The sequence below is a fragment of the Myxine glutinosa genome, chromosome 5 (assembly GCF_964187855.1).
Source record: "Myxine glutinosa chromosome 5, kmMyxGlut1.1, whole genome shotgun sequence".
Classification (NCBI taxonomy): Eukaryota; Metazoa; Chordata; class Myxini; order Myxiniformes; family Myxinidae; genus Myxine; species Myxine glutinosa.
The window spans coordinates 181,337,914-181,354,387 of NC_136265.1; the positions used below are offsets into that span (position 1 = coordinate 181,337,914).

The 16,474-nt window shown below is 47.2% G+C and overlaps 1 protein-coding gene across 1 annotated transcript in view; it reads left to right on the plus strand.

Moving 5' to 3' along the window:
- LOC137426625 (putative ATP-dependent RNA helicase DDX4) overlaps positions 1-16,474 on the plus strand; it is a 101,034-nt gene that overhangs the window by 20,708 nt on the left and 63,852 nt on the right. The window contains exons 3-5 of the mRNA XM_068115331.2: positions 9,778-9,826; positions 9,936-9,983; positions 16,311-16,385. Of these exons, the coding sequence (XP_067971432.1) occupies positions 9,778-9,826; positions 9,936-9,983; positions 16,311-16,385 (172 nt within the window). The remainder of the gene's footprint in view (positions 1-9,777; positions 9,827-9,935; positions 9,984-16,310; positions 16,386-16,474) is intronic.

Consider the following 16,474-nt stretch of genomic DNA (forward strand, 5'->3'; position numbering starts at 1 on the left):
GAGATAAAAATTTAGGGTATCACACTCATAGGTGTGGTCATCGATGTCAACAGGTGTTGTATTCTGTTAGAAAAGAAAGAAAGAAAAAACGTTAATAATTTCTCCTAAAAGATACATTGTATGTATACACAATGATACACAATACACAAAAGATACACAATGAATAAATAAATGTCAGCTCCCGTTTAATGGTGCCATCAGAGAAATGAATAATGAATTACCTGAGACAAACTCCGATGGTGGTTATCTTCTAAGAACGGTGAAACATTTAATTTGTTCCAACCCGTGTTCATTCAATTCGTTGTAAACCTCTTGTGGAACAACTTGAAACTCTGCCAAGACCAGGTCATTTTGAAAACCTGAATTGCTGTAATAAAAAAATATATCATGAGTCATATAAATTTAAAATTAATCACATACAAAGCTCACATTAACAGTTTAATTCTGAATGAAACTTACCCTGGTGAGTATTATTCATCACAGTAGAGAGTGAAATAAGACATGTTGATGCTCATGTTCTTCGGTTCGTAATGATAAAAACAGCACGGCAACACGACTTTTATAATGTCCAAAATGTATTTTCGGGAACAGAACTCAGCTTTAACATTTCGAGGAAACAGGAAATAAGACAATGAAAAATTCCCAACGCGTCATTTCTTGTAAAGTTAAGCAACATGTCATTTCTTTCATTAATTAAAAAAAGGTTCGAGGTTTAAGAATGACATCCTTAATGAATGTGAAAAATTTTTGAGTTGTTAGGATCATTGTTAGGATCATAAAGAAATATTTGTAGGATCGATGTTTGAGTGGGTCAAAGATGATTCACCAGATGATATTAAGAGTAAAAGGTTAAAAGGTCCATAAGGTCAGAAGGATCACAGGTTCACACAGAAGGACCATTGTTTAAGTGGTCTAATGAATAAGGATAACATGTCAAAAGGTTAGAAGGTTCGTAAAGAACAGGGTGAGAGAAATAGAGGTGTTTAGGGGCAATGAGGGAATGGAAAAATTAACATGTAAGTGAATGGGGATTTGGGGTGTCCCAGAACCAACATTATTACACTACTGTTAATATACACGATGGTGGATGTGGGTTAAAATACACGATGGGGGATGTGGGTTAAAATACACTGTGGGGGGTTGTGGGTTAATATACATGATGGGGCATGTGGGGTAAAAATACACGATGGGGGATGTGGGGTAAAAATACACGATGGGGGATGTGGGGTAAAAATACACGATGGGGGATGTGGGGTAAAAATACACGATGGGGGATGTGGGGTAAAAATACACGATGGGGGGATGTGGGTTAAAATACACGATGGGGGATGTGGGGTTAAAATACACTGTGGGGGGTTGTGTGTTTGAAAATACACCGTGGGGGGGGGGGGGGGGTTGTGGGTTTAAAAATGCATGATGGAGGGCAGATGGATATTGTGGGTAAGGGAATGTGGTACGCCAAGCCGCCAAGCGCTGTGTAACTTAAGACTGTTCAGTGTTCATTACCTTCGCAAAAGCGGAAGGTTATGTTTTGATCGCTGTGTATTTATTTGTATGTGTGTGTGTGTGTGTGTATGTTATTCGCATAACTCAAAAAGTATTCAACCGAATTGCATGAAATTTGGTGGGATGATTGGTTATTATACGGGACACATTTGATTAGATTTTGGGAGCAATTGGGTCAAAGGTCAAGGTCAAGGTCACGAAAAGGTCAAAATCGTATTTTTACCATAGCGCGGTCAATTTTTATCCAATTGGCATGCAACTAATGCCAAAATGTTCAGAATTCAATGCCCGATCTTGTTTGTCATAACTCGGTCAATTCTTATCCGATTTGCATGAAATCAGCACCAAACTGTTCACTGTTCTGTTCCCTACACTCCCATGCCAAGTACAGAACAGTAGCTGCGGCGAAGGTATGCGCTCTACCGAGTGCCCGTTCTAGTTGAAAGTTGCCTTTATCAATCAATCATTTGATCAATAGAGTTCATTGTTGTACATATGTGATGTGCTTGCATTGAGAAGTACTTTGACAGTGAATAAATAGTCCTGAGTGGGCTGACCGTCATCTCTTGAGGTGGTAGTTCAGACCACTGCTGATTTGGAGGGACCACCCCTCCTCCTCCCCCACCCCCTACCCTACCCCGCCCCCAACCCCCGACCTCCTGTGGACCATCAGACGAAGGGCTGTATCTGGTTTCTATGCAATCGGTTGATAAATAAGGGACGAGTTGGAGGCCCCAAGATCCAAAATCTAAGCCGTTGCGATTGTGCAGGCTGCTGGTTTGTATTTATACATCAATTTTCAGAACAATCAGCTGGGTGATGAGGGAGTAGAAGCAAAAAGTTAATGGACGGAAGGACGGACATCACAACCCATTTAAAATGGCATCTCTTCGAGAAGCGAGATGACATGACCTAAAAATGACTGAATAAGAAATAGATTCATTGAGGGTGCAGATTTTGGGGAAAAGCTATTGTGCAAGCGATTACAACATTTGGTCTTGATGGAACGACAACCCGAACGGCGAAGTTCGAACATGCCTTGCGCTTGGTGGAAATCATCTCGGATAATATGGGCCGAGAGCCAACAGGCTTTCATTGGACGACAACAACAACAACAGGCATTTTAAGGCCATTTTCCCTTCGAGAGCGGGGGGGTTAGCCTTGCGGGCCCCATGACAATCTTCTCCATTTTGCCATATTTTCTGCATCTCCCCTTGTTAACTAACCCCCTTGCCCACATTTTTTCTTCCACCATTTTAGCCAAGTCTTTCTCGGTCTTTCTCGGTCTTCCCCGTCCTCTACTTCCTTCTACATTCATTTCCATCATTCTTCTCAACCAGTCACTTTCATCCTTCCTCGACACATGACCAAACCATCTCAACCTGTTTCTCTTCACAGCATCCATCACTGGCTCTATTCCCATCGTCTTTCGCAATTCATAATTTGTCTTCCTCTCTCTCAACGATACTCCACACATCCACCGAACCATTCGAATTTCCACCCTTTCCAGCCTTCGTTGCTGTTCTACGTTCATTACCCATGTCTCGCTCTCATAAATCATAACACTTCTCACACATGCAGCAAACACCTTTCCCTTCAGCTTCAATGACACTCCCCTCCATCAGCACGCCACTCAGTTCCCGACACTTCTTCCATGCACATCTCACTCCAGCAACCGTTGCCGAGTCTGATCTACCTTCTCCATTCAGCATGTCTCCGAGGTAGCAAAATGTCTTCACACCTTCCAGCTTCACGCCGTCTCCAAGATCCAACTCAACATTTCCTCCTTCTGCAGCTCCCTCTGTGCACACCTTACATTTGAATGTAGATGCCACACTGGTTAATGACCCTCTCAAACCACTGCATTTTTGATGAACCCACTCAACGCACATTGTACATTGAATGAAGTTCACTCCGACACCCTTCCTGCACACAGCACAGGGACACTTCCCAGTTCTTTCCACCTCATCGCATGCTTTACCACTTGCCATCACCTTCGTCTTTCCGATATTTACCTTCAGACCTTTTGTCTCCATACATTCCTTCCACTTGTTCATCTTCTCCTTCAGTCCATTCATACTTTCTGCAATCAACACCAGACCATCTGCACACAACAACTCCCACGGTAAACCCTCCTTTACATTCCGAGCCAGCACCTTCATCAGCACCTACAAATAGTAGTGGACTTTGTACCGACCCCTGATGCACTCCCACCTTAACCTCAAACTCCCCACTGTTGCCGTCCTTCGTCCTTACAGCTGTGCATGCTCTTTCGTACATTGCCAACACTACTCTGATCAACCATTCCTCCACTCCTAACTTCCTCAATGCCCATGTCACTACTTCACGTGGAACCCTATCGAATGCTTTCTCCAGATCAACAAACCCAAGAAACAACTTCTTCCTCTTCTCCATGTACTTCTCCTACAACTGCCTTGCAATAAAAAGTGTCTGTCGTTCTTCCTGGCATAAATCGAAACTGCATTTCTTCGATCTTCACTTTCTTCCTTATCCTCCTCTCCAACACCCTTTTGAATACCTTCATTCCATGCTCCAATAACAATATCGCTCGATACGAGCCACAGTCCAGAGGGTCACCTTTCCCTTTGTATAGAGGGTCGAGGGTACTCGGTTCCCAATCCAATGGAATGCAGCCTTCTTTCACCACCAAATTACAGATCTCTGTCATTCTCTTCACACCCCAACTTCCTGCTACCTTCAACATATCTTCCACAACTCCCGTCGGCCCTCCCGCTTTTCCACTCTTCATTGCTTTTATCTCTTCCTCAACTTCCTTCTCAGTTATTTTCTCTGCCGGTCCTAAAATAAACTGGGTTACTTACTCTCTATGTTGCCATCCCATTCATTCTCTGCAGTCAACAGCATTTCCATAAATCTCTTCCATCTTCCTTTAATTCCATCTGGGTCCACAACGATTTGTCCCACTTCATCCTTCAAGCAACTCGCCCCCATCACATCACACCTCTCTTTCACTATCTGCTTTGCAATCCTGAATACCGCTCTCTGACCCTCTTCCGAATCCAAGCGTTCTCCGAACATTTTCCTACATGCCTCTGCGCCTTTGCTACCTCTTTCTTTGCAGCCTTCTTGGCTGCCTTATAACTTTCATGCTCTGCCTTTTCTGCTCCCGTATCCTTCGCCTTCTGCCACGCCTTCAACTTCTTCCTCTTCACTTTCTAGCTCAACCACATCATCCTCTTCCATCCTGAGCCTCTCTTTTAATGCCTCCCTCACCATCACCTCTTTCAACCTCCACACCTTCATTGTCGGTTGGTACTTAACCCTCTGAGCTCTCCTCACACCTTTCACCCTTATGTCTCAGACAACCAACTGGTGCTGTGAAACACCCTCCTCCCCCGGGATCACCTTTGTGTCCCGGAGGTGCCCCCTATCTCGCCTCCGCACCATCAGGTGGTCAGCGGTTGTCGTCGACCCACCCGACGTGTCTGAAACAAGCTTATTATCCTCTTTCTGGAACTGAGTATTACAAATCAACAAATTAGCTCCATCAGCAAACTCCAAAATCCTTTCACCTTCTCCATTTCTCACACCATATCCGTAACCCCTATGAACTCCCTCAAAACCATCCATACTCCTTCCCACATGTCCATTTAGGTCTCCTCCCACAACAACTTCCTCATCCTTCACGTTTTCCATCAGCTTCTCTATTGTACACCAGAACTTGTCCTCTTCATCGCTCCGACCAACCTGCGGAGCATATCTCGAGATGACGTTCACCAAGAGCTTTCCAATCATCATTTTCACCATCATCAACCTTTCACTCACTCTTGTCACACTCACCACACTCTACAAACTCCTCAGAAAACAGGACACCAACACCATGCACGCCTTCCTTGCACCCTTGCCACACAAACTTGTATTTCTGTCCCTGCCTACCCATCACCATTCTCACACCACTTCCCTTACATCTTGTCTCCTGCACACAACATATGTCCACTCTTCTGACCAATACTTCCACCACTTCTCCTGATCTCCCTGTCATTGTCCCTACATTCCATGTCCCAAACCTCAGAAACCAATGTTCACGTGGGGCATCAGACGTTTCGTCGTCAGAAATGGAGTGATTTCCACCCTTGCTTCGATCGGGTTCCCCATGTTGAGTTTTGACAAGAGGGAGTGGAGGCCCCACAGGGTACTTCGGGCTGTACACTGCCCATATGTAGTTGTAATTGTCATGGTTCCCTTTTTGAGGCAATGTTTTTATGGCCGAATGCATTCCTGACGCCAACCCTTTTAGTCGCCTCTGACGACATGCAGGACTTTTTCATTGGAATCTCCCGCACCAAAGGTTTGACCTTTCCAGGGTGTAAATGATGATTGTCTCATGCAAGAATGTGGATTCTTGTGCGTCCCGAGGTAGACTCGAGGGGTCCTGGCGCCTTGAAAAAGCCGTATTGATTAGACCCTTCGTGCACAAGGATATAGTTCTCACCACTTCATAGATCTCGGCGTCCTGTTCAAAAATATGCATCACAAGAACGTTACTGATTTGTATCTAAAGGAACTGGGTTCATTCACCACAGTAATGTATAGAAGGCGACGAAATAATTTAAACGATGCAAGGTATGGTGCGTTCGAAAGAGCATTCAAACCATCGCGTAAAACGAAGCCGCTGAAGAAACTGAAGGGGATAGACGGGAGCATTCTCCCACCATGTGAAAGCGAGCTTCACCAACACGCTCAGAGAGCTGTATGTGGGCCATGGCGGATGCAAACCAGACGATTCAGGATCCAGATAAGGATCGAGTCATTTGGTTTGAAGGACATCAGATTACTGCATCACTTGAAGCAAATTCTGAACCCATTGAAGACTGAATTGAATGAAGATCCGGTCAACTCTGAAATTCTAGCTCGTCAGATGAGGATAATGAGAACGGCGAGTAGTCCCTGAGTAGTGAGTATACATATTACCAACGTTAGGACACACATTTTTATGAACAATTTGAAGAAACGTAATATAACAAATAAATCACCGGCACATGTTGGATGCATGTTTATTCCCGTTTATGATGCATGGTTATGCATGTTTGTAAATCCTTTGACCTTCAATGACAATGATGCAATGTCCATGCCGGCCTATACTATACACTGTTCCGTGAACCACCACAAACTATAAGTCTGACGGCAGGCAGACAAGCTATCCTTTGTTTTGTTCATTGTATAATTCGATGTGAAGAGTTGTGTTCCTCTCAATTCTCAATAAAAGCTCCACACACCGCTAAATTGTTAATTTTGCATTTCTCAATACTTTCGGTCGTAACAGAATGATTCAAGAGATGAATCCCGACTGATACAAGATCGGTATATATGTAAGGGGTCGAAGGTCTTGAATCCCTTCGGTCTGCGTGAACACGTTCTTAAAACGTTATGCCCTTGTTGAAAAAAAAATTGGCCGCCTTTGTATGTTTGGGAAAAGGCAGTTATCTGGTTACCAAGAAGGGCTTCTTGATCAGTTTCTGGAGAAGTGAAATCGTTCTTGCATCGTTTATTATGACTGATATGAGATCGGATGATATTTTCCCATCAGTTTCATGCTTTGGTTCCAAGGTTTAATTGGAGTGCTAATTTGGACCGTTCTCGAACCCCTTTGGTCTGCAATGATGCGTTATTTTCGGACATTTTTAAAAGGACGCCGAGATATATCATGTCGGGAGAACTATATCCTTGTGGATGAAACTCTAAAGACCGATTTTGACACCCTTTTCATGGCGTCAGGACCCCTTGAGTGCACCTCCGTCAGGACCCCTTGAGTGCACCTCCGTCAGGACCCCTTGAGTGCACCTCCGTCAGGACCCCTTGAGTGCACCTCCGTCAGGACCCCTTGAGTGCGCCTCCGTCAGGACTCCGTGAGTGCGCCTCCGTCAGGACCCCTTGAGTGCGCCTCCGTCAGGACCCCTTGAGTGCGCCTCCGTCAGGACCCCTTGAGTGCGCCTCCGTCAGGACCCCTTGAGTGCGCCTCCGTCAGGACCCCTTGAGTGCGCCTCCGTCAGGACCCCTTGAGTGCGCCTCCGTCAGGACCCCTTGAGTGCGCCTCCGTCAGGACCCCTTGAGTGGGCCTCCGTCAGGACCCCTTGAGTGCGCCTCCGTCAGGACCCCTTGAGTGCGCCTCCGTCAGGACCCCTTGAGTGCGCCTCCGTCAGGACCCCTTGAGTGCGCCTCCGTCAGGACCCCTTGAGTGCGCCTCCGTCAGGACCCCTTGAGTGCGCCTCCGTCAGGACCCCTTGAGTGCGCCTCCGTCAGGACCCCTTGAGTGCGCCTCCGTCAGGACCCCTTGAGTGCGCCTCCGTCAGGACCCCTTGAGTGCGCCTCCGTCAGGACCCCTTGAGTGCGCCTCCGTCAGGACCCCTTGAGTGCGCCTCCGTCAGGACCCCTTGAGTGCGCCTCCGTCAGGACCCCTTGAGTGCGCCTCCGTCAGGACCCCTTGAGTGCGCCTCCGTCAGGACCCCTTGAGTGCGCCTCCGTCAGGACCCCTTGAGTGCGCCTCCGTCAGGACCCCTTGAGTGCGCCTCCGTCAGGACCCCTTGAGTGCGCCTCCGTCAGGACCCCTTGAGTGCGCCTCCGTCAGGACCCCTTGAGTGCGCCTCCGTCAGGACCCCTTGAGTGCGCCTCCGTCAGGACCCCTTGAGTGCGCCTCCGTCAGGACCCCTTGAGTGCGCCTCCGTCAGGACCCCTTGAGTGCGCCTCCGTCAGGACCCCTTGAGTGCGCCTCCGTCAGGACCCCTTGAGTGCGCCTCCGTCAGGACCCCTTGAGTGCGCCTCCGTCAGGACCCCTTGAGTGCGCCTCCGTCAGGACCCCTTGAGTGCGCCTCCGTCAGGACCCCTTGAGTGCGCCTCCGTCAGGACCCCTTGAGTGCGCCTCCGTCAGGACCCCTTGAGTGCGCCTCCGTCAGGACCCCTTGAGTGCGCCTCCGTCAGGACCCCTTGAGTGCGCCTCCGTCAGGACCCCTTGAGTGCGCCTCCGTCAGGACCCCTTGAGTGCGCCTCCGTCAGGACCCCTTGAGTGCGCCTCCGTCAGGACCCCTTGAGTGCGCCTCCGTCAGGACCCCTTGAGTGCGCCTCCGTCAGGACCCCTTGAGTGCGCCTCCGTCAGGACCCCTTGAGTGCGCCTCCGTCAGGACCCCTTGAGTGCGCCTCCGTCAGGACCCCTTGAGTGCGCCTCCGTCAGGACCCCTTGAGTGCGCCTCCGTCAGGACCCCTTGAGTGCGCCTCCGTCAGGACCCCTTGAGTCAACATTGGGAGGTGCAAAAATCCACATTCTTGCATTAGACAATCGCCATTTATACCCTGGATAGGTCGAACGCTTTGTGTACTGGAGTGTAATTAAAAGCCTATGGCTTCTCGGATTAATAGCGTTCGCTCTTTTCGTTAATCGACTGAAGTACAGGCTCTCGATAGAAGGGAGATCGCACTTGATCATTTTACAAGCAGTCTTTACTCCTGGTGAGTCGGGATCAGTCGTCCCATGTCGATCTGCCATATCAGACAGTGAAAGACATTGTCAGAACAAAGTCTGGTGCTGGTTTAACGGTTAAGGTGGCTCGTTAAGATCTTGGCGCCTTGCGTTTGAGCCCCTGTGCAAACCCTTGAACAAACAATAGGTGGATTGACTCGGCCTGTCATTTTTCCAGAGGTTGGCAAAAAGAGTACCAGCTTAATGATAAAGTACAAAAAAAGAAGAAAAAATAAAATGTTGGCTCAAAATCCAGTTTATTGGACCTCTGCATGAAGAAATGTCATTGCGAATCAAAAGTGGTTGATTTGTGAGGGAATGACCATGATTAACTGGTCAGAGTACCATGAGGCCTCCTCGACCCCTGAGCATGTGACAGTGTTGGCAGTGTACTGCACACCCAGAATTTTCATAATGTGCGAAGTGCCCGAGCATTTGAATGGCTTATTGCATGCAGGTACACGGGGGTCTTGCTGTGTTCTCCTTGCGGTTCACTCAGGCACATGGCAGGTGCAGGTTCTGGATTTGGCCATTTCTGTTTGGGACCTCAATTTTTTAATCTGAACTCTTGTATACTTCATTGTTCTGCCATATCAAGTTGAATTTGTGTCTCATCGAATGACTCGTGCATATTCCTTAAGGTTATATTTCCTCGGAAAATTCCAATTGTTTTGTTGCTTGAATCCCAAATGCTGAAGGACTATTGAGTAATTTTGGAAGTTGTTTTTATGAATTAGTTATTTTTGTTTTTCTCACTTTTATCTCACCTCTTGCTGCAGCAGCCGCAGCTTTCATCCTCTTTCCTGCAGCTCAGTGTGCAGAATAACGGTGAGTCGTGTTATTTGTTCCTGGACGTATGAATTTGGATTAATAAGGTGGTGTTGGAATTATTTTTGGACATTGGTTCAACTACTGCCCGCCCTCTAAACCCCTCCAGAAAACAAGGCAGAGAGTGAATCGACCAAACCAAGTCGATGGATACCTGGTACGTGTAGATTTGTGTTTCGTTTAAAGGCTCTGTGACCAGAACAATTTCACGGATTTATCCCACAGATTGGAAAGGAAAGGCAAACCCTGAACATGCAGATTTTGGCTTTAACTATGCTGGCGGAGTACCCGCCCTATGGGCGATTTTGTTCCAAGCGTGTAACATTCTTGTGACACATCCCCTTATTTGGACGGGGGTATCGGCAACCGAGCCGCTGCCTTGATTGCTTCGGAAAAAATACATGTGTGCTGATTTGGAAAAACACTGCTTTGCTGCAATTTAATCCAATTGCACTGGACCATTAGCTAACACCAGGAGACTAAAGCCAACACGTACTGTCGCTCTCAAAAAGACGCAGGACACCTATTTATTATTTTTTATTTTTTATTTTTTTTATTTTTTTTGTATACAAGATCGAGGCTCGTGAAAGAGCGAACATTAATCACACAGAAAGACAAACAGACACACAAAACAAATAACATCGGGAGCGGTAGACAAGATGGGGAGAGAGGGGGAAGGACACAAACACAACATTTGAGAGCAGGGACCGAGAGACATGGAGACATCGAGAGAACTGTGGGAGGGAGAGGGCTTTGGGGGGGAGGCATGGGAAGGGGGGCGGGGGGGAGAGGTATAAAACATATGGACACTGCCAAGACTTCCAGGAAAGAAGTTGGAATTTCAAACAAGGTGGATCTGGGGTGAATTAGTGGGGGTAGAAAAGATCAAGGTTTTGGATTGGGGAAGATAAGAGATGGTGGTGAACAGCTGTTTTGAAGACCTGGAGGGAGGAGTGTGATTGAAGTGAGTGTGGGAGTTTGTTCCAGAGGCGGGAGAAAAGAGGAATGAAAGAGTGAAGGTGAGCAGAGAGCCGAGATTTCGGCAGTTTAACCATCAGAGGGTGGCTGGCAGATCTTGTGCGACCTGTAGGAATATTTGGGGGACAGAGCACAGAGAGAGCTGGGGGAGCAAGGCCGGAGAGGAGTCGGTAGAAGACAAAGACCACCTACCTGCCTGCGGTGAGTGAGTGAAAGGCCCTCAGAGATAGCTTCATCGCGGGAGATTCCAATGATTCTGAAAGCTTTGGATTCAACAGCGTGAAGCCGAGCCAGGTGTGAGGCAGGAGCACCAGCCCATAGGGGAGAACAGTATTCCATTGAGCTGCGGATGAAAGCCTTGTATGTGGTGAGGAGCTCAGGTGTGCCTAGGAAGGACTTCGCACGACGGAGGATGCCCAGTCGGCGACTGGCTTTGGAGGCCAGCTTGGAAATGTGGTTTTCCCAAGAAAGATCATGGCAGATGGTGAGACCCAAAAGCTTGAGCGACAGAACTTCTTGGAGAGGATTGTTGAGAAAGTAGATGGGAGGGTTGTCCAGTCGATCTTTTCGGAGAGACATAGTAAGAGTGTGAGATTTGTCAGGATTGAAAGACATGTTCCACATGTTTGACCAGTCTGTGATTTTGTCCAGGTCTTCAGAGAGTGAGGAGGCTGCAGACTGCCGATCTGAGGGAAGAGGAATGGAGCGGCAGAGAGTGGAGTCATCAGCAAAGAGATAGAGGATTTTCCAGAGAGTCGGAGAGATCATTGATAAAGACCAGAAAAAGCACAGGGCCCAGCACACTGCCTTGGGGAACTCCAGCCTGAACGGGAAGGGGAGATGAGAGAAATCCATTCAGGGCCACACGTTGACTACGACCAGAGAGGAAGTCCGCAAGCCATGCATGGAGATTTCCATGGATACCATAGGAGGAGAGTTTGGTGAGCAGAGCTGGGTGCCAGACCGTATCGAAGGCACGTGATATGTCAAGGGAGACAGCTCTGATTTCCTGTTTGGCATTGAGGACCTCCATCCATTGTTGAGACAGCAGAAGCAGCATGTCCAGAGTAGTGTGACCTGGTCTGAAACCAAATTGATGATCAGAGATCAAGCCATTGGAGAAGAGGAAAGATTTCATATCCGAAGCAATGATGGATTCCATGACTTTTGCTGATAATTGGGAGCAGGCTGATTGGTCTGTAGTTGCAAGGATCTGTTTTTGCACCTTTTTTGTGTAAAGCGGTAATGTTTGCTGATTTCCAGGATGCTGGCAGATGACCTTGAGCAAAAGAGAGGGTGAGATAGAGCGGCAGAGCAGGATTTTAGGACCCGTGGGCTGATGCCATCTGGTCCAGTTGCAGAATCAGAGTCGAGGTTTGACAAAAACTCTTCCACCTTGTCAGGAGAGAAGGTCACAGAGTCCAGGAGCAGTTTGGTTCGACTGGGAAAGGTGGGAACAGAGAGAGATGGGTTTGGGACTAAGGATTTTGAGGCAAACACAGAGTTGAGGCATTCGGCTTTTGTCACGTGCGATGTCAACTGTGTGGCCATTTGAGGTAAGGGAGGGGATGGAGGGGGAACAAACACCAGAAACGGATTTGACCAGACGCCACCAGGATTTGGAGGAAGGAGACAGGTTTGAGAGTTCATTCTTGAGTGAGGAGAGATAGTGCTTCCTGGCACTCCTGAGGGTAGACACACACTTGTTCCGAGCTTGGTGGAAGGAACTGAGATTTCCTTCAGTTGGATTAGCCTTCCAAGAGGCAAAGGCAAGTTGTTTCAGGGCAACTGCCTCACCACAAGATTCAGTGTACCATGGACGGGAGGAAGGGTAAGACAACTGAAGGCGAGATGGGATAAATCTGTGCATGAGAGAGATCAGTTTGCTTTGGAAGAATTCCCAGGAAGAATTGATGTCAGAGGCAGTGGAGATGGGAGACCAATCCAGACGATTGATGGCTGCTTGAAGACCGTCCCAGTCGGCCTGAGTGAAATGCCAGACTCGTCGACGCTGAGGAGGCTCTCTGAGAATGGCCAGAGAGATGTCCACTTTGACAAGCACATGATCAGAAGAACCGATTGGAGCAGAAGAAGAGCAGCAGACATTAGCAGGGAAGTTAGTCATAACCAAGTCTAGAAGAGAAGATACTCCATTGGCTGAGATCCGGGTCGGGAAATTGACAGATTGTGTCAATCCCAGTGAGTCACAGAAGTCCTTTGCTGAGGTGCCATGACTGGTGAGAGAAGAACCCACATCCAACCAGGTGGCATGATGACAATTGAAGTCACCACATATGAGGAAGAGAGAGTTGGGATGAGTGGATAGAAGTTGGTCCATGTTGTCAGACAGTGAAATGTAGATGGAGTCATCACTGTTTGGGGGACGGTACAGAACACATATGAACAAAAGGTGGGAGCGGAGAGGAAGCCGTAGCCAGAGGTACTCCTGGGGGTGAGGAGGAGAGAGGGCAGTGCAAGGAGAGTGAGGAAGAGAGTTTTTGATAAAGATAGCCACCCCACCACCAGGCCGAGGCTCAGGTCTATCATACCGGAGGAGGGAGTAACCAGGAAGAGATATTAAGGAATCAGAGACATCTTGAAGGAGGAAAGTCTCTGTTAAGCAGATCAAGTCTGGATTGTCAGAAGCAACCTGTATGGAGAGATCAGTCAGGTTTGAGCGAAGGCCCCGGATGTTTGAGGTCCATACCGTTAATGAAGAGAGAGGGGGAGCATCGGGTACAGGACAGGGGAGGGGAGGAGTATGGTAAGATGAAGGATGAGAGGGGGAGGTAGGGAGAGCAGTTGTTAGTGTGTCAGCGATTGCAGAAGAGTTCCAAGAAAGGGAAGGATGAGGAGGATGAAAGGTTTGAAGGTGAAGGGATGAGGCACAGTGAGGGGTTGTTTGAGGGGGGGCAGAGGAAAGAAGAAGGTTGGGGGGGGGGGGTGGAGGTATGAGATAGAAGGGAGACGAAGTGGGGAGGAGGCAGCTTTGAGGAGGAGGGGGGAGGAGGGAGAATTGGAGAGGAATGGTATGGGGGGAGATTTGAATGGGAGGGGTTGGGGGGGAGTTTTGAGGGGGAGTTTGGGAGGGGAAGGGCAAGGGGGGAGTTCAGGAGTGGAAGGGCAAGGGGGGAGTTCAGGAGTGGAGGGGCAGGGGGGGAGTTTAAGAGTGGCGGGGCAAGGGGGGAGTTTCGGAGTGTAGGTGCAAGGGGAGGGATTTGGATGGGAGGGGCAAGAGGGGAGTTTAGAAAGTGGATGATTAATGAAAGACGAACATTGAAAACAAATTGGGTTTGTTGTGATTTTCAAGTTAGCAATCCGGTTCAGAATGATGGAGGAGGGATGGAATGAATGTGAATTTAGACCATGTAGTGAGGGAGACGTATAAGATATTGAATTTCTTTTTTTTGAGGTGGAATGAGTTGGAGAGGAAATTGAGAAAAGCCTTTTAAATAGGAAGAAAAACAGCGTGTTGTAAAATACCACTGAGTAAAACACTGAAGGGGAAAGGTTATACATATTTAAATAATATTTAAACAGAACCGTGAACAATCTTATGTGCACAAAAATACCAACGGGGGGAGAGCTGAGAGGGACCACCACGAGTCATGCGAAGGGCAAACGGTGGATGGCAAGGAGTTAATGGGGGCGGGGCGAACAGCACACCTGGACAGAAAATACAGGATGAGTCAACAGTACACGTGGAGAAAGGAAAATAAATGTTTTTGGTTTTTTTTTTTTTTTGTTTGGTTTTTGGGAGTGGGGGGGGGGGGGGGGGGAGGTGGGGATTTAGAACGTTAGACAGAGTATTATGTTCGGGGTAGAAGGGAAAAAAACTAAGAGCCAAGCAAAACACGATTAAGATAACAAACACCGACGGGGGTACAACTACAAGGCCGCACACGAGGAGCAGAACACGATTAAATAATTACAAGTTACAGGAAATTCAAACCAAAAGTAACTATAATCAAAACAACAATGCATGGATGATAAAATAACGAGTTGAAATTTGACGATCTATCTGGGGAAATGGGGGAGAAACACGTGGTCGAAGAACGAACGAACGAACGATTAAGAATGAATAAACGAATGAGAACAGAGAAGGAAATGTTTTTTTTGGGGATTTTTTTGAGTTGTGATTTTCACAAGGAAGAGGGCTATGGGGTGAAAAGATTGGGAAAACAGAGAACGAAAGTTATTGGATCACAAAAACACGGACCGCTGAGAGAAAAACAAAGCCTCAAGGTTGTACAGTGTTCACTGTTCACTGTACAACTACAAGGCCTCAAAACACGACCCGAATTCTGGTTGAAGAAGTGATGGAAATGAATGCAGAAGGAAGTAGAGGACGGGTCTTTGTGGAAGCAGAGGACGGGTCTTTGTACTATTTTCAGTTTTTGAATAATTAGCGCATTAATGACCCAAAGAACACTTCAAAAAGCACCCAGGAACAGTTCAAGACAAAACACTGGACTGTTCTGATGTGGCCAGCAATGAGTCCAAATCTAAATCCTATTTGAACACCTTTGGGGAGATCTGAAAACAGCTGTCGAGAGAAGGTACCCTTCAAATCTGGGAGAACTGTAGAAGTTTGCACAAGAAGAGTGGGTCAAACTGCCAGTGGAGGTGGAGGAAGCTCATTTATGGCTTTCGGAAGCGCTTCACTGCAGTTATTTTGTCCAAAGGCTGCGATACCAAATATTAAGTCTCGGGTGCCAAAAATTTGGTCAATCCATTTTCTTATTTTTCTGATTTAAAAGGATATATTAAGCTCTGAATCAAAAACAAAGGTTCTGTGATATTAACGGTGAAATAAATAATTGTGGAGATTAAATACTTTGGCCGATTTCAACTTCTTTTTTTTTCGAGAAAAGAGTTATTTGAAAAAAAAGCGTACGGGTGCCAATATTTTTGGCCACGACTAAATTTATTGAGGCGTTTTCACTCTAACTCATGGGGGATTATTTGTTTACGCAGCTGGTGGGACATCCCGCGAAGCTCGCTTATAGTGCGGCTAAAATCTGTCCTATTTTTTGATGTGGCCGTGAAAAAGCGAAGCACAGTGCCCCGAATGTCGAAGCAGGTCATGTTAGCGGTTTGAAGATGTTTTTTTGCGTATGTCCAACTGCTTTTTGTGCGTGGCTGGTGAAAGATGGGTTTTTATAACTGTCATGCTCACGGGTTGTGAAAAATATTTTTTTGCACTCGGAAAAAAACGCGAATTCATGGGGCACATGGCCGCGAATAGAGAAGCAAGTCACAATTGATCAACCGCGAATGGCAGGGTCCGACTGTTATATATTATGATGCAAAGGTGAACTGATTCGATTTCGGCGTCAAAGGTCATGTCAGGTAAAACTGTGGTACTTCAGTGCGGCTGAAGGGATTTAAATCTAATTTTGTAGATATGTATAATGATGTAATAATGTGGGCAGAGGCATATCGTTGGAAGAGTGCCGTGCTTCTTTAAATTGATTCTTCAAAATTCCTGACCTTTGCCTTGCAGGTGGAGGTCAATCTGGCATGTTTGGCAATGGCAGAATCGCCCGTGGCCGTGCCGATTCGTGTGGCGGTTTTCGGAGTGAGTATACGTCGCATCTTCACGCCTTGGCTGAAAAGATTATTAAAAAATTGTTTTCATTTTTCTTTGTGTATTACTGTATACACACA